Source organism: Spermophilus citellus (assembly GCF_964194105.1).
Source record: "Spermophilus citellus genome assembly, chromosome: 9".
NCBI classification, from domain to species: Eukaryota; Metazoa; Chordata; class Mammalia; order Rodentia; family Sciuridae; genus Spermophilus; species Spermophilus citellus.
Genome location: NC_138191.1, coordinates 122,351,299 through 122,368,557, shown reverse-complemented (window position 1 = coordinate 122,368,557; position 17,259 = coordinate 122,351,299). Strand labels below are relative to the sequence as shown.

At 51.9% G+C, this 17,259-nt stretch overlaps 1 protein-coding gene across 1 annotated transcript in view; it reads left to right on the top strand.

Moving 5' to 3' along the window:
* The first annotated feature begins 3,066 nt into the window (after positions 1 to 3,066).
* GRHL3 (grainyhead like transcription factor 3) overlaps positions 3,067 to 17,259 on the top strand; it is a 33,195-nt gene continuing 19,002 nt past the window's right edge. Inside the window, exons 1-2 of the mRNA XM_081307556.1 lie at positions 3,067 to 3,763; positions 15,711 to 15,897. Coding sequence (XP_081163682.1) covers positions 3,747 to 3,763; positions 15,711 to 15,897 — 204 coding nt within the window. The 5' untranslated portion in view covers positions 3,067 to 3,746. The remainder of the gene's footprint in view (positions 3,764 to 15,710; positions 15,898 to 17,259) is intronic.

Below are 17,259 nucleotides of genomic sequence, written 5' to 3'. Positions count from 1 at the left end.
TTAGCTTCTGACTTTCAGCAAATCAATTGACCAGCAGAAGCCTCAGTTTCTTCATCTATAAAGTGAGGTTGTCATCTTCTTCATTAGGTTCAAATGAAGATTAAAAGAGGGAGGAAGAAAGGCTTTTCTAACAACTGAGCGCCAGGGACTGCACAATGTGCTTCTCGTGCATTACCTCACTGAGCACTCACAATAGCCTGAGGGGGGCTGGGTGTTATTTTTATAACCATTTTACAGGTGAGGAAACTGAGTCTCAGAGCTTAAGTCATCTGCCCAACATCATGGAGCAAGTAAAAGGCCTGGCTGAGATCTGATTGTTTGGTTTGGGTACTGGGGATTGAACCCAGCAGCATTTTTACCACTGAGCCTCACCCCTAGTCCTGTTTTTTATTTTGAGACAGGGTCTCACTAAGTTTCTGAGGCTGGCCTGAGCTTGTGATCCTCCTTGTCAGCCTCCAGAGTTGCTGGGATTCCAGGTGTGCACCACTGTGCCTAGCTGAGCTGGGATTTAGAATTTCATCAGTCTTAGAGCCATCCCATAACACAAGTAATTCTTAACACAGTGCTTGCAAAACACAAACACTAACCAGCAGCCATCATTATTTACTGTTATTGTGAATATAATCGCTATGTCACATATGATTGGTTGGTCTCTGTTTTTAATCTCCTTGACAGAGAGAACCCAAGAACTGGGTTACCCCAGAAAGGGAAAGAAGGGTCAGCCTCACCCAGTCCTAGGCCAAAGTCATGCTACCCAGGAGCAGGGTGGGCTGCAGCAACACCTGGGCCATGTCTCTTTAAAACCTTGGTGTCTGAGTTGTGGAATGAAGGCCTGGAACAGTCTTACCTCCTAACAGGGAGGTGTCAATGCTCTTTGAGGGGTCCTCTAACACTGCAAACTGGTTCATGGTGTCCCTGCCTACTCCAGACCCTGGGTAGGATGGAGGGACCCCTTGTTCCTCCATCCTTCCCAGGGGACCACCTGGAGCCTTCCAATGTGTGGAGGCAGAGAAATCCTCTCCATGACTTGGGCCTTTGCACATCTCCAGAAATAGGCTTGAGTGACCAAAGAGGCAGGACCCAAAGAGAGTGAGAGAGAAGCTATTTTTAAAAGCCCAGTGAAGCCAGGCGTTGTACATACCCATGATCCCGGCAACTCAGGAGGCCAAGGCAGGAAGAGCACATGTTCGTGGTCAGTCTGGACAACTCAGCAAGACCCTGTCTCAATAAATAGGGCTGGAATTTAGCTCAGAGATACAGTGCCCTTGGCTTCAGTCGCCAGTTCTATAGACATTCATCAATTAAAAAGTTCAGTGAGCCAGGCACAGTGGCACACAACTATAATCCAGCCACTTGAAAGGACCACAAGTTGGAGGGTAGCCTGGGCAACTTGGTGAGACCGTGTCTTAAATTAAAACATAAAGGGCTGGAGATATAGGTTAGTGGCAGAGTGCCCCTAGGTTCAATCCCAGTACTGCAAAAAAATAAAAATAATAAATAAATAAATCGCTAAGCCGAGAGAGCACAGACAGACATGCCACGTAGAATTCCAGGCCCCTCCAGGCCCAGCCAGTGTGAGTCACCCCAGCCCTTCACCAGAGAATTGCAACACACTGACAGAAACTCCACAGCCTTCCAAGGTGTGCAGACAGGTTCGCACAGAGAAGTGTGCCACCCTTTGGGCTGCAGCACGCTGTGCAGTTACAGTTGGCCAGAAGAGCCTTCCTGCCACCAACAGCCCTTTGCTCTCCATTAAATCCCAGCTCCAGCTCTGCCGCTGCGGGTGGGGGGGGGGCAACCTGAGCCATCTGCTTAATCCCTCTGTACCGCAGTCTGCTCATCTCTAAAGTGGGAACACAGGAACGATAAGTGTCGACTCCCAGGGTGGTTCAAGCATTAAATAACACACATGAAGGTGGAGCTGGGACAGTGCCTGGGACACACAGGGTATGGAGACCTGCTGGGAGCCAGAGCCTGAAGGGGAGATTCACAGTGTTCATATTCCAGAGGAAGGACAGACAGACGAATAGTTAGAAAACTATCCAAAAAGTTCCAAGGCCTCTGCAGAGAACACAAATGAAGTGGTGTGACACAAAGAACTAAATGTCTCCTTTGACAAAGGTGATTGGAGGGGATTGCTCTGAGGAGGTGACTTAATTATCAGCAACTATTATTATTTCCTATTGTGAGGGCCCGTGGGGTGCCTCCACACAGACTCCAATGAGAGACCAAACTCTCCAGGTTCTCAAACCCAAAAGGGCTCCTTTGAATTCTGAAACAGAAACCAGGTTCCCTGGGAGACCAGGCAAAGCGGGAGGGGGCAGCAAGAGAGAAGGGGAAGAAAAGACCCTGAGATCTTCAGCTTACATTTAATTTCAAATTAATCCTGGTGGAATCTCTTTTGAAAGCCCCAGCGTTCTCCTCTTTGTGTTTGGGGATATTCTGGGGTTACCGACCTTGTTCTTTATAGAAGATAGCTCGTGGCCATTATTCCACAGTTGCTCTAACAGGCATCTAATTTCCCCTGAGTTCCCAATGCAGAACAAGCACTTAGGAGTCTGAGAAGCCACCGGCCAGTTAAGGCCTCAGAGGTGAACAGCTTCAACTTGTCCATCCTTCTGCGCTGGCCAGAGGCCCATGGTTTGCCCACATCCCATTTAGATCTGTATCATAGTAGATAAAAAGTTGCGCTGGCCCCACTCTCCTGCCACTGCTACCACCCCCGCCCCCCCCCCCCACACACACACGGTAAACTCCTCCAGAGGAGTAACCTTGGTTTTTTTTTTTTTTTTGAGAAGAAAATATTCAAATCTTTATTTTATTTAATATTTTATTTAACCTTGGTTTTTTGGCCTCTGTTTCCCCAGAACCGTGAGTAGGCCCTCACAGACATCTGGTGCTCAATAGATGCACGTTGAATTGAGGCCACTGGATTCAGCTCAAGGGGGAGTCACACTTAGAGGAGAGGACTGAAGACCCAGACGCACTCTGCCACTCACTAGCTTGTGCCCTCGGGCAAATCAAGCCTGCATTTCCTCCCTCCTGTGCCGTGGGCGTAGGAGAGAAGGCAGAGGAGAGGTGACTGGAAGTCCACCATTGTGGGTTACTAGGAAAATCAAAAGAAATCACTTGGATAATTGCAAAACGTTATTTATAAATGTCATCCTAAGGGGGAAAAGTCCTGAGGAAAAGAAGGGAACCTACACCGAGGCCTTCCTGGAGAGGGTCTGCTCTCCTTTGACATTTCCCAGTGCAGAGGAGGGGACAATGGAATTTGGTGGAGGTAGGGGGATGTTTCTGGGATCCAGGACACGGACTAGAAACGGGGATGGAGATTTTTTTTTTTAAGCCCTATCTGTTTATCCTGTACTTTCGGCTCGTCGTCTTACTTCTTTCCAACCTGACTGTCCCCTCCTCCCTCCTCCGCTCATCTCCGCCCCCCGCCCCCTCGCCCAGCAGGGAATTGGCCGGCCGCGCCCGGCCGGCCCCGTCTCCGCCCCCACGCGGCGGCCAGGAGTTAACAGCTGCACCTGTTAGGTATCCCCGCAGTCGCCGGCACCTGTCCCCGCAGCCAATCAGCGCCCGCGCTGCTGGGAACCTAGCTGTCAGCAAAACCCCGACACCCAAACCTCAACATAAATCAAACACTGCCCTGGGCCGGGGATGTCTGTGTCGGGCCCGCACTAGGGACGCGCGGTCAGCAGAGCCACAGCGCCGCTCGGGTGGCCGCAGCCGGGAGCAGGAAGATGTCGAATGAACTTGAGTGAGTACGGCGGCCGCGGCCGGCGGGGGCTCGGACGGGGTTCCCGGGGGTAGAGCCGGGAGGCCGGCGCCGGGGTTCACACGGCAATTTGTTCGGGTGAATGAATGGGCCGCCGCTCGCGCTGCGTGCCCAGGCAGGCCCCCGCCGGCTCGCGCTCAGCATTTCCCTGGGAAAGTGGCTCTTCTCTCCTCTCTGCCGAGCAGTTTCGAGCCAGCTAGGGGAAACACTGAAACTGGAGGGTTTTGGCACCACTTTTTGATCCATGGAAGGGGCCTCGGAAATGAGACAATCCCAACCTGATGGAGGCTTTCTATCTTCTTGCCAAAAGGAACTTCTTGGAGGTGGTTCCAATAGCGTCTTGGGCAGAGAGTTGGGTTTCTCTAAAGGGACTTGTTTGTTGAGCTGGAACCATCCCAAGCAAGAAAGGTACAGTGAGTCAGTGAGCGTGGCGGTGGAACGTGCGCACTCTGTGGTAGGCTTGACCTAGGTTCAAATCCAGACTGTCCCTGGCAGGCTGGGTGTTCTTGGACAAGTCATCCAACTTATCGGAGCTGCATTTTTCTCATCTGGAAAGTGGGTACAAGACTGTTTGGTAGGATTCTGGAGAGAGTTAAGTGGCTGAAGTCTGTAAAATGCTTAGCCAGAGCCGAGGTCTGAAGAGGTGTCCATAAAATGTGGTTGATTTTATCCAGAGGCAGTTCTAAGGCTGGGGAAGCTGAGGAGTGGTTTTTGGTGAGGTCACCTCTGTGGCCTGGCAGGAGGCAGGTGCATCCCAGCCCACATTTGGGATTCAGAATTCTGATTGGCTAATGCTGACCTTTAGTGTGGACCCCCAGGCTAGAGGTCCAGACCTCAGAGGAGGTGGGATGAGGCTAGGATCTGGGCTGCTTGGGTTCAGGACGCTGGTAGAAACCAGACCTTTCAAACACTGACTCTCTTCTTCCGGCCACCCTCAGAGATGAGTGGGCAGAAGCAAGAGTTGAAGAGTCTTTCTTTTTTTTTTTTTCCTCCCCCAAGCTATTCAATTGATTGGTTTAACAACTTAAAGACCTGCAGGCAGAGCAGTTGGCTGGTCCAGTATTCCATGATACTAGCCAGCTTTGGGGCTCTTCTGGGTTGGTCAGTTATGTTCATAGTACAATCACCGGGGTTAATAGGCATCAGATAACATTTGAATGAATTTCCCCGGGTTGACAAAGTGTCGACAATTGGGACCACAAAGAGTAGGAGCACTGCCACTTATCTGTGGCCCGGGCACCCCAGGTTCCTTAGGTTCCAAGAGCCAGTGAAGGCCCAACCGTTTGTCAACTAGGCAAGTTGCTTCACTTCTTGGGATCCTTGCCTGTAAATTGTGGCCAATAGCGGTACCCACCTCACGGAGTTGTTCAGGATTCAACGATTTTAGTTTAGTGATTGCTTTAAAGCCTGATTGAGAGCAAGCTAACAACTCCGTGGTTATTTCATATAAAAAGAAACAACTGAGTTTTTATGAACCCTCTTGCTTTCCAGTTTCCACACTTGGAACATGCACAAAAATATTTTGAGATGTGCCTCCATCCCATTTAGATCTGCTGGTTAAAACTGCAGATCTATTTGTTGCAGACAGAATCTATTTGTGTTGCTCCTCAGGGGGCAAGTGTCCCTAAGCGGGATTACTTGGAGAAAGATTTTCTATTTTTCTCCTCCTTAGTGATTTGGGATTTGAAGTCAGATCCGCAGACAGTTGAGGCTTCTCTATTTGGGTGCTTGGAGAAGGAAGCCTGTGCCTGCTGAGTAATTGCAGGCTGACTATGAAGCCACCGCTTGAGATTACAATGACAGAGCCTGGGGCTCAGCTGCCCCTACTGATAAGGGGGGGGGGGTACTAAGTACTTGGCTTGCAAGTTCTGAACTGCTGCTGTTGCCGCCTTCAGTCTTGCTGGGGCAGCCCCTGAAGAAGCATGGAGCTAAGAAGACAGGTTCAAACATACGTTTTGAGCTTTGATGGAAGGACCGACTCTTGCTAACCCTGGGTGCAGTGCAAAAAGCTGAACTTGGATCTCTCCATTCTGCCTCTTACCAACTGCAGGGTCCTGGTGAATTTGTCCTCCCTGTCCCTCAGTTTCCCCGTCTGTGAATGATGTCTATAAACACCTACCTGCCGGGGGAACAGTGAGCTCCCCTAAGAGGATCACCCGGCTTCAAGTAGGAGCTCCAAGAACGTCAGCCTGCTTACTAGGCCTCGGGTGGAGGGCGGCACTTGGAAGGCCTGGTGTTGGGCAGGATGGAGGCCTGCCGGTGGAGTCAGAAACCAGCTCCAGGCAGCTGGTGGGTGGCGAGCGCCTGGGCCTTTCATGTGGTCAGGCCCAGCGACGGGCGCCTCCGCCAGCCCCCAGGCCTCTGCCAGCCGCCCTGGCTGCCTCCAGCCCGCAGCCTCGCCGTGCCCTGGGGCTGGGCCCTGCCGCCAGGGTTCCTGGGGCTGTGGCCCCAGTTCTCGCGGGAAAACGAACCGTGCTGTGTGCTGCGAGTGCACCTGCGCGCATGCCTCCCTCTGCCTTCCCAAGCGGCCAATGCATTCCACTGGTGGGGCCTAGTCCAGCTGCTGTGGGCGCCTGGTGACCCGCAGTCCCTTCCGAGTGCCCTGAGGCTCTCCGGGGGCCTACTGTGCGCCCCGCACGCCTGCGCCAGCCAATCTCGTGCCTGAGTCGGGCGCGGATCTACCGCGGAAGGAAGCAGGGCTTGGCCACAATTGGAGCTGGCTCATAGTAGGCCCATCAAATGGAGGCTGCATGTCAGGATAATCTCTGATGCTTCCCTCATCCCGCAGCCTGGACCTCTACTCCCTTTTGGGAATTTTATCCCCATCCCCAAAACGCCAGAGAGAGGCGACTGGGGGCCGAGATCCAGGCTGGGCCAGTGGCCAAGGCCGGGCCGCCGTCCATCTGATCTCGGAGAGCACCGGCTCCAGACTGCCTGGAGCGCTGAAAGAGTTAACCAGGAACGCCTCCCCGCTGTGGTTTTGTGGTCGAAACCATGATTGCCAGGAGCAAATTTTTGTCGTGCACAAGGTGTGTTATTAAAAGTCGGAGTTACGCTGCTGGTGAATGAAAAGTTAAAAGCCCTCATTAAGCCTGGGCTGTAAAACAGGCGGACTGTGCGGAGAGGCTGAGGGACAGCCCTAACGGCGGAGGCCTGGGCACCCCAGGTTCCTTAGGCTCTGAGAGCCAGCGACAGGCCCAACAGTTTGTCAAGAAGTCCCACACTAGGGGACAGGAGCAGGCAGAGAGGCAGCAGAGCTGAAGCACAAGTTGGATCCTCAGCTTTCTGGTGGGTTAAAACAAAAACAGCAGAAATTGAGCACTGACTCCACATTTCACACAGACACTGTGTCAAATACTTGATGGCTACATTGTGGCCTTTATTCCTCCCAATGACACAGAGGTGTAAGTGCAGTTTTGCAGAAGAGGGGACTAAGATTGGGCTCAGGAGTGCCCAGGGTCTCACCAAAGAACTGGGATCTTAGATGGGTCTTCATCAGGAGCCAGAACAATGAGCCACAATCATACACCATCCTGTGCCTAGACATTTAAAAAGGACAGGGAGATAGGCATATCTATATATAGATAGAAAATATCTATATATAGGTAGAAAACAGTCGTTTTCTCAGAGTGGAAGAATGTGAATGAATTCTCTTCTCTGCTTCCTGTTTCTTTGTGGGTTTCACATTTTATATACATATATCTTACAAACCTATGTTGCTTTTGAAATGAGGAAGGGGGAGAGAGGAAGTCAGTGTTAAGAGATTAGTTCACCCCACTATTTTAAAGAGAGAATTGTTAGTTTACCTAGAAGAGTGCTCTCAAAGTGTGGTGCCTGGATCATCATCTTCATCATCATCTGGGAACCTGGAAATGCAAATTCTCAGCCCCACCCTAGACCTACTAAATCAGAAACTCTGGGGGTGGGGCTCGGCAAGATGTGTTTTAACAGGCCCTCCAGGTGATTCTGATGCATGTTCAAGTGTAAGAACCATTGGCCTAGGAGACCAGGCAGAGGATTGGGAAGCAGGAGGTTCCCAGATCCACTCCTGACCTCAGTGCTGTCGCTGAGTCAGCGGGCTGAGGGCCTTGCTCCAGGATCACACAGTGTTTAAAGCCCCGCTCTGCCACCTGTGGATTGGATGACTTTTCCTCCAGATCTTTTACCTAAGTGTCAGTTTTTGTTCATGTAAAATAGTGACCAAAACACCCATCTCACAGGACACGTGTGAGAACAAAAAAGGCACAGCACCTAACTGTACCAAATAATTTAGATCCTTTCCCTTCACTTATCTGCCTTCCCTTTCTGGGACTCTGCTTTCCCATTTGTAAAATGTAGTAGATAATCCTCGCTGGCTATCTCTGTCTGTCTGTCTGTCTATCTATCTTCCTCCCTCCCTGCCTCCCCCCCTTTCTTTCTTTGTCCCTTCCCCTACCCCTTTGCCTCCTAAAAAGGCCAGAGCAACTGACCTAGTGAAAGTCTTCAAGAGAAATGTGTCACCAAGGTTGAGTTAGGGTTAGGGCTCGGGTTCGAATCAGAAACTTTCAAGGGTAGGACCAGCGTGCTATTCACCACTGTGTCCCCAGTGCTCTTCACGTGGCCTCTTATAGAGTGACCTTCAGTATGTTGAGTGAATGAACCTCTGGTTGTAGAGGTGGGTTTCAGGTTCTTTCACACCTCAGTTGAATAATCGTGAAAAAAAAATAGAAAATCTGACAAGAAACCAAGAGCATGAAAGAGCAATTCCCATACAGGGAAGAATTTTTCAAAGGGTAGAAACTGAGTTTCTGGTATAATTAGAAAATGGCACATAATTAATTTACATGCAACTAGCAGTGGTTGCTGGAGGCTGACAGCCCTCAACTTGCCCACCTGGATCCCGATGGGGAAGCAGGTGATGCTCACCCCCTTATCTTGGCATCTCCAAGCTTCAAGCCTGCTTCTGCCAGCTGGGAAGAGATGTCCCACTTTACGGTGGGAGAAAGTGAGGCTGTGAACTGTGTAGTTTACGGGGGCTACCAAGACATGACCAGGAATTGGTCAGCTAGCACCTGGCGCTTGGTAATCCCTCCCTGAAAGGTAGCTCTCATAATAATTCCTTGAGGTTCATACTATCCTCTTTCCACATTTTATAGGTTAGAAACTCAGGCACAGAGATGTCAGGTTGCTTGCTTAAAGTCACACAGTGAGTAGCAGGGATGGAACTGGAACACAGGTCTGCATGGCTCTAGGGCCACCCAACCCTGTCCCATGAGTTCACATGGCCTTGTTCAAATGGTAGAATGTAGGCTATGCCCTACATTCTGCCATTTCTCCATTAAGCTCCCCCTCAAAGGAGCCCCCAGCCCATGTGACAAGATACATTTCCCAACCTGCGCATCCAAAAAACCAGATGAGCTACCAGCAGCCACGAGAACCCTGGGGCACCTTGCGTGGGGCTGACTGGGAAATGGTTCTTCCGTGAGCAGCTGTGTCAGGGCCTCCCTGGGATGATTAGTGAGTGTGATTGATCGCTGCTGATGAGGCTGGGTGGCTCATAGCAAGGTTTGGCAGGTCACTGACTGGGCGGATCTAAGTGTCAACACCCAGCTCAAGTGGCCCCTGAAACTCTCCTACTCCCCTCCAGCCTGAGGATCCAGGCCAGGCACCTCTGTGGGCTGGGCTTGAACCTACTCCTTTGGTGGTTGGTTTTCTCCTACTTTCTGCAAAACCCACTAAGTGAAAGTGTTTAATTGACTGTCTCTGTATGATGGAGATGACGGGGAGACAGGGGAGTGTTGGACTGAGCACTGGACAGGACATTAGGAGACTTGAGTCTCAATCCTGCTGTGTGTCCTTAGGCAAGTCACACCTCCTCTCTGGGACTAGATTTCTTAGGTCTCTTTGTGCCTTAAATTGCTGGGTTTCGCAGAGTGAGATGGTAGCAAGACGGCATCTACTTAGTCCCACTGGAAGTTTTAAGTGGCTCAGGCAGAAAGCAGGGGCCGTTGCCAGTCAGAGGGGCTTGTTGGGATGAAACCCCACCTCCCCACTCTTGGTCACCTCCCTCCTGGTGCCCGGGATGATGCATGTTGGAGTCACGAGGATAAGAGGGTGACTGGGCATCGATCGGCTGGGACCACACCCCTTCCATGCCTTGGGCCCAAAGTAAACTGAGGGGAAGACTCCACCCACCCTGGGCCTCTGCCTGAACAGTGTGCACATCCCTGTGGGCCAGTGATAGGAGACCTCCCCAAGTGAGGCCCAGCAACCAGACTCCTGAGCTCCTCTCTTTTTTCTTTCTTTCTTTTTTTTAATACTTATTTTTTATCTTTAGGTGGACTTTTTATGTGGTGCTGAGGATCAAACCCAGTGCCTCGCGCATGCCAGGCAAGAGAGCTACTTCTTGAGCCATATCCCCAGCCCATGAGCTCCTCTTTCTTGATCTTACTTCCAACTCTTTCCCAAAGGAGAAGCCAGACTGGGAGGCACTGAGAAAGTGGCTTTGTGAAGGTTCTGGAAGCTGAGAGCCAGGGACCTCAGTTCTAGGCTTGACACCTTGAGGTGCCAGCTGGGTGGCCGTAGGCAAACCAGCGGCCCTGTCCGTCACCTTTTTTCCTTTTTCCTGCTATCAATTGGGGACAGTCATGTCTCCCCTCCCTACCGGACAGGGGCGTTGCAGGATCCCAGGTATGACAGCTATATGAGAGGCGCACTGAAGAATATAACATGCTATGCAAATGTGAGCGATTATCAAATCTGGGACTTGTGCTTCCTCCTCAGTGGGCTGGCCTTCCCTGAGGCAAGGTGACATGCAAAGCATCTGGCTCATACTTGGCACACAGTAGGCGGACAACCCTGGGAGCTGTCCCAGGTTATGCCTTTGATCTTGTCTTTGCTCTCAGCTGGAAGGTCCCAAGCCCTCCCCACCCATCTCCATCCTCCCTCTTCCCCTCTACCCCTTCCTCAGTAAGCCTCTGTCACTCCCCGGGGTTTGGGCAGGTCGGAAGTCCCCTGGCTTCTTTTCCTTCTGAGCCTTCTTTGCCTCTCTGATATCGACTCTTTGGTTTTGGTGGTCCTGTCTGTCTGACTGCCATTAAAGTGCTCCCTTGCCGACCCCTGTCTCCAGCCTCGTCTTCTTTGCCTAGGACAGGGTCTGGCACTTAGCAATTACTTGAAAAAATCCTTGTTAAAATGATGGATGGGTGCCGTGCAAGTTTATTGTTTTGGACTGTCGCCTACATCCCTTGGTGGAAAAGCAGCTAGTCGTGGAGTTCTCAGGCCAGATACAGGTCACCTAATGTCTCTGTTGTCTATTTCCAGGTCTTTAAAGTAGGAATAATAACACGCCGTGTGTGTTGGGAGGCCCCACAAGATAAAATGGATGTGAAAGCTGAGGCAAGGGGTTATTAGCTCTCTTTTGTCTTTGACACAGAACCTGGTTCACAGACAGGAGGCTTGGGGGTAGTGATAACCTAAGAACCTCAGGCAGTCTCCCCTTTACTCTCATTTGGAGGTTCCAGGATGATGATGTGATGATGGCTATTATTTGCTGAGAGATTATTCTCTGGCAGGCTCTAGGCTAAGCACATTTCTCACGTAAATGCACTTAATTCTCCTAACAACCCAAGAGATTAACTCTCCTCTAAAGTAGCCACCCTGGTGACTCGCTATTACATTACCGTGTTCTAATTTTCCTCACAGCACTTATCACCAACTAAAATTAACTCATTTACCTACTTGTTTATGGTCTGTCTTCTCCAATTAGATGGTGAGTTCCATGGGAGCAGAGCCTTATCTATCTAGAACAGTCCCTGATGGCAGGCAGAAGACATTCAGGAGACCCATGTCACAGATGAGGAAGTAGGCTCAGAAGGCCAAGGGGCTTACTCTAGGACAGAGTTACCACACCACGGCAGTGCTTCCCACGGGGCCACCTGGTATGCCACAGGATCTCCAGTCGGCAAGGTTGCCCAAGACCGAGCACACCCCCCCATTCCTTTTCATCTTCTGATAGCTCAGGAGTTCCATCTTGGACACAACGGAGAATTTGTGTAGGCCCTAGGGAAGGTGACCTCATAAGAGAGGAGTCACCTAGTTTCCTCTGTTCTAGCCCTGTCACTCTTGAATGATCCCTTCTGGGAAGCCTTTCCCCAGTCATCCTGTATCAACTCCTGGGATTTTTTCCCCTCTGTCTCGCCCACTGGGTCCTCGACCCAATCTTTAAGAAAACAGAGAACAAAGCTGGGTGTGGTGGGGCACACCTGTAATCCCAGATACTGGGAAGGCTGAGGCAGAAGGATCACAAGTTGGAGGCCAGCCTCGGCAAGTTAGTGAGACCCTGTCTTAAAAAAAAAAAAAAGGAGTGGGGATGTATCTTAGTGGTAAAGCCCCCCTGAGTTCAATCTGAGAGAGAGAGAGAGAAAGCATGCACATGTACATGCAAAAGAGACGCAGAGAACCAAAACTTATTGGATTTCAGGATTCGACACACAATGCAATGCTAAGCTTATCCGTAGTCAAGACTTTCTGGAAGCTGAATGCTTGGTGCTAGGACATGAGGTGGCTGGAGGTGTGGGCAGGCCTCAGGGCCAGGACACTAGGGTTTCAGCTTCTGGCCAGAAACTCTTCCAGTCATTGTCTCGTCTTCCTACTTAGTTCCTCCTGCCTGTGTGGGTGGAAAATTCCTTTCTGCCTTGCAGAAGAGAATTGGCTCAGTGTATTCCAGAGAGGGGAAATTTCCAGAATAGGAAAGGCATCTAGAAAGGAGACTAACAGAGAGCTTCCGAGCTGCATCTTGGAGCCCAGCAAGTCCCCGTTCAGGTGATATTGCCTGAGGTGACTCAATTTCCCCTTCTGTAGAAGGGGATGATACCTCCTGTTTTCAGAGCTACTGCTTGTGGGAGCTGAGAGGTCACGCAGATGCAGTGATCCCGCGTCTACCTATAGTAAATGCTGAAGATATAGCACCTGCTATTTATCAAGGAATCAGACTTTGGGATCCCCAGAGGGTACATTGGATACCCTTGTAGACCAGGAAAGTCTCCCAGGTGATCAGAAAATACTATCAGTTTTTTTGTTTTAGGTATGATTTTATTATTGTTTCCTAAAATTTCTTTTTCAAAAAGTGTAGGAAAGTCAAACACAGTAGTATACACCTGTGTTCCGGCTCCCAGGAGGCTGAGGCAGGAGGATTGCAAGTTCCAGGCCAGTCTGGGCAACTTAGCAAGATCTCATCTCAAAATAAAGTTTAAAAAAGAACTTGGGGGTGGGAGGGTTGAGGTTGTGGCTCAGCAGTAGAGTGCTCGCCTAGCACATGCAAGGCCCTGGGTTCAATCCTTAGCACCACATAAAAATTAAAAAAAAAAAAGGTATTGTGTCCAACTACAACTAAAAAATAAATATTAAAAAAAAAAAAGGAGCTTGGGGTGTGTAGCTCAGTGGTAGAGTGCTTGCCTAGCATGCATGAGGCCCTCAGTTGGATCTCCAGTACCCCAATATATAGATATACACATACACACATAAAAATGGACAACTGATAGCTCCTCACTCCACCCTCTTATCCTAGGCCCAGTTCTGCCACTGTTTCGTGTGACCATGTCTTGTAACATTTTGCAACCCCTTGGTGTCAAGCTGACCTGGAGTACCGCAATAGCGTGCACATATTAAGTGCCTATTATGTGCCAGGCACAGTTCTAAGCTAGTGCCCTTGATCCTCATAATCCTACATAGTGGGTACTTTATAGACTTACTTAGAAATGAGAAGTGGGGCTAAGCACTGGTTGGCCAGTTGGGGAGGAGAGCTCTGGGCCACCCAGCCTTCCTCCATTTCTCCCAGGCCTGCCTGCCGAGTTTGGGAGTTCCCTTTAGCCTGGGGCTGGGCGGGGGGCAGCCACCCTGGGCTCAGTGGGTAAGTTCCTCTAACCCCAGGCCCAGGAGGCAGCAAGGAGCTTTTTCTCACTTCTCTGTCTGCAGCTCCTTGATTTATAGCAGCAGAAACTTGGGGTGTGCCTCCCTCTCCACACCCCTAGAGCAGGAAGGTTTCTGTCATTTCTCTTTCTTGTGTGACAGCTCCTTCTGCCCCCCTCACAGAGCCCTATACCTGGGGCCCCGTGAAGTGGAATGGGAGACACCGCCTTAGATGAAGTCCGCAGAAGAGTTGACTTCTCCCCCCCCCCCCCCCCCCCCCCCGCAGCCTGCAGAGATCTAGTCTGGGCTGCCGCTTCCACCAAGCTGGAGAATGTGGGCCCGAGTCACTGGGTGATAGGTGGCCTTTGACCACCCACTAATCTGCCACAGTGCCTGAAATTTCATTACTTTCGCATTTCTTCTGCTCTGGTAAAGACTGCCCTCTCTCATTGTGGCGGAGCAGTGTGACTTTGGTGCCGGACAAGCCTGAGTTTAAGTCCTGGCGTGTCTCTGAAGGCTGGACAATCTTGGGCATTTTCTATCCTTGGTCTCAGGTGTCAGTGAGCTGAAGTGAAAAACTTACCTTGTAGTGTCTGGTAATGAGCAGATCTAATGAATTGGTCAATGGCAGCTGACGGGTTCCTATGGCCCTAACACGGGTGAGTCCATCAGGCCCATGGATAAAGGAGGCTTTGGGCGGCAGAAGAGCTTCATCTCTGGGGCTCTCTCCAGCCCCAGCCTGGAAAGCCCATCCTCTCACCTGCAGCCTCCTCCACATACTCTGCTCCAAGAGGCTCTCAGCCAGGTTTGCTGGAGACTGAGAGCATATGTCCTGAGCCATTCTCAGAGTGTGGTCCCCAGGCTTCTAGCAGCAGCAGCACCAGGGAAGGTCATCAGAAATGCAAATTCTCCATCACCCCCCCAGCAGAGGGACTCAGAAACTCCCGAGGTTGGCCCAGCGATCTGAGTCCTTCTCCTGCAGCTCAAGTCTGAGAACACCCTCCTGTCCTACAGCACCCTTCCCTCAGAGCCTGAATCCCCTCTGGGCCACTCTCTGACTGGGACCCTGCACCGTGCCCTTTTAGCTTTTCTGAGTTTCAGTTTCCTCTACCAAAAATAGAAGTAATACCAGGAGCCCCTCGGCAGGGTGGTTGTGAGAACGGGGCTAGATGATGATTCTTGAGAGGGGTCCAGCTCAGTTCCTAAACCATGACCGATGCGCGATGCAGACAAGGAGCTATTTTATCATCGTCATTCTACATTGTGTCCCCACCTCCTACATCTGCTCCCATCTGCCACTGAGCGAAGCCATCCCCAGGGCCGAGTGTCCCCAGCTAAATGTCTGCCTCCTCCTGTAGCTTTTCCCGGCCCTTTTCCTTCGAGCCCGTGAGCTTGTCTCTTGGGGACCGTGCCTTGTATTTGTGGAAGCTTCTCAGCACAGCGCCCAGGTTCTGCCTGCCTCCGTGTGCCCTAAACGTTCAGCTCCACGTCCTGGCATCTGAGCAGCTGCCTGGGGACCCTACATAAAGGGTGGTCCACAGTGCCACTTCCCAAGACCACTGCTGCCTGAGGGCTTCCTTGCCCGGCCTTCTGTCATTGGCCGTGGTCCCCCGACACAGTGATCTGCAGCCTCTGTGTCTTTCACGGCCTTGAGGGCAGCAGCCTCAGAAGAAGCATGCTGGGCTGTCCAGCCATTTTCATCTTTGCAGCATGTCATTGTCACTTCCCATCTGGTTGCATGGGTTGCCTCTGAACTGTCTCCTGACGCGTGTCCCGTTGAGTCCCCCCTAGTCTCGCAAGATTGGCTCTGTGGCCCTCACTGCAGGGAAGGGAACAGAGGCCCCGGTCCACAGCCTCTACGGGGCAGCATTGGTGCCCATCCAGCCCCAGAGCTCGTGTCCATCCCGCTGCCCCGAGCTTCCCAATGTGGCACAGCAGTTCCAAGTTTCCGAGGCTCGTGGCTCTCTGAGTTCCTGGGCGTTGGCCCGAGGCTGCGCACGCAGGGACCTTCCTGAGTTTGACCCTCCTCGTGCGCCTCCAGCTTCAGGTCTGTGCGGCTGCTGAAGAACGACCCAGTCACCTTTCAGAAGCTCCCCTACACCAGCGAGGACGAGGCCTGGAGGACATACCTGGAAAACCCCTTGACAGCTGCCACGAAGGCCATGATGAGAGTCAACGGTGACGACGACAGTGTGGCAGCCCTGAGCTTCCTCTACGACTACTACATGGTACGTCGCCCCCTTCCCACTGAATGGGGGTCTGCTTTCAGGCTGTGGCAGCCACCAGCAGCCGGCCCAGCCCCTCACCCCAGGGCCTTGGTATGCGCTGTTTCTGCCTCCTGGCCCCTGCCCCTTCCTCCTGGCTAAACTCCATTCTCTGCTTGGATCTTAGCTTACATGTCACCTCCTTCTTTCATGGGGTGAGGGGTGCTTTCTTGGGTCCCCCATTCTGTACCCCCTCTGGGGCCCTCATACCCACTGGCATCCTCCCCACCTAGCCTTAGAAACTTGCGGCCTGCTCATCCACTCCTCCATTTCCTCCATGAGACTGAGCTCCTGGAGGGAAGGAAAATGTCGTGTCACCACTGAGTCCCCAGCACCCCGCACAGCCTGCCACCCAGGGCACACCAGGTGTGGGTTGACAGATGAACGCCTCGCCAGGCTCACTGCAGCCCGGCCACCCTCTGTCCTGTCCCTGGGGTCGTCCCAGCCTCCCATCACCCCACCCTCCTGTTACAGCCCCAGCACCTGGAACACTCCTCCTGTCTAACTTAGCCCGCCCCCTCCCTCCTTCCTTCCATCCTTCCTTCTGAGCCTCGCCAAGGCCAGCCTTCTCCTGGATGCCACTCTGTCACATCCGCTTCCCCTCCCGAGCATCTTGTTCTTCTTCCTGCCTCGCTGCCACACTGTCCTCTGTTGTTCTCTAATTATTTCCAGGGCCCTGACCTTGACTTTGAGACTGTTGGTTCCTGAGAACAGGAATTCGTCCCTCCCGTCTCTGATAAACAGGGCTCCATCCAGTTAGCAATCACAAACATGGAACACAGGTGACACCCCCGCCACCTGTGCCAGGCATTGCCACTGGGACCCAGGCCTCATCCTCACTGAGGGAACACGGGCTGCAGCAGCTCTGGCGGCCCAGTACTCCAGCAGCCCTGCCAGAACTGACCCAGGACAGCACAATTACCTGGGGGGCTGCACCAAGACACTTGCCTAGATTTGGGGATCAGGGACAAGAATAGCCAATTGTTGAGATAACTGATTCGAAACTGAACTTGGAAGATTTAGAGCTGCCTTACACATAAGCCCTGAAACTTACTGTCCACTTCACCACAAGAAGGAAGACACATTCTCTTCATGAATTCAGAGGCCACAGGAGGGCAGGGGCATGTGGGTCCAGGTAGAAGGCCACCCTATTCTCTGACTTGGATTCTCATCCTGGAGTGATCTGGTTACCTCACTCTGCTGCTTTCCAGCAGCGGGCACCTCCTGGCACCTCCTGGATAGCGCCCACAGTGCCAGCCCGGGCTAGCAGGAGAGGAACGGAAATGGCTACCTCAGTGTGGGGGCCGTGGCAGGAGCCAGAATTCT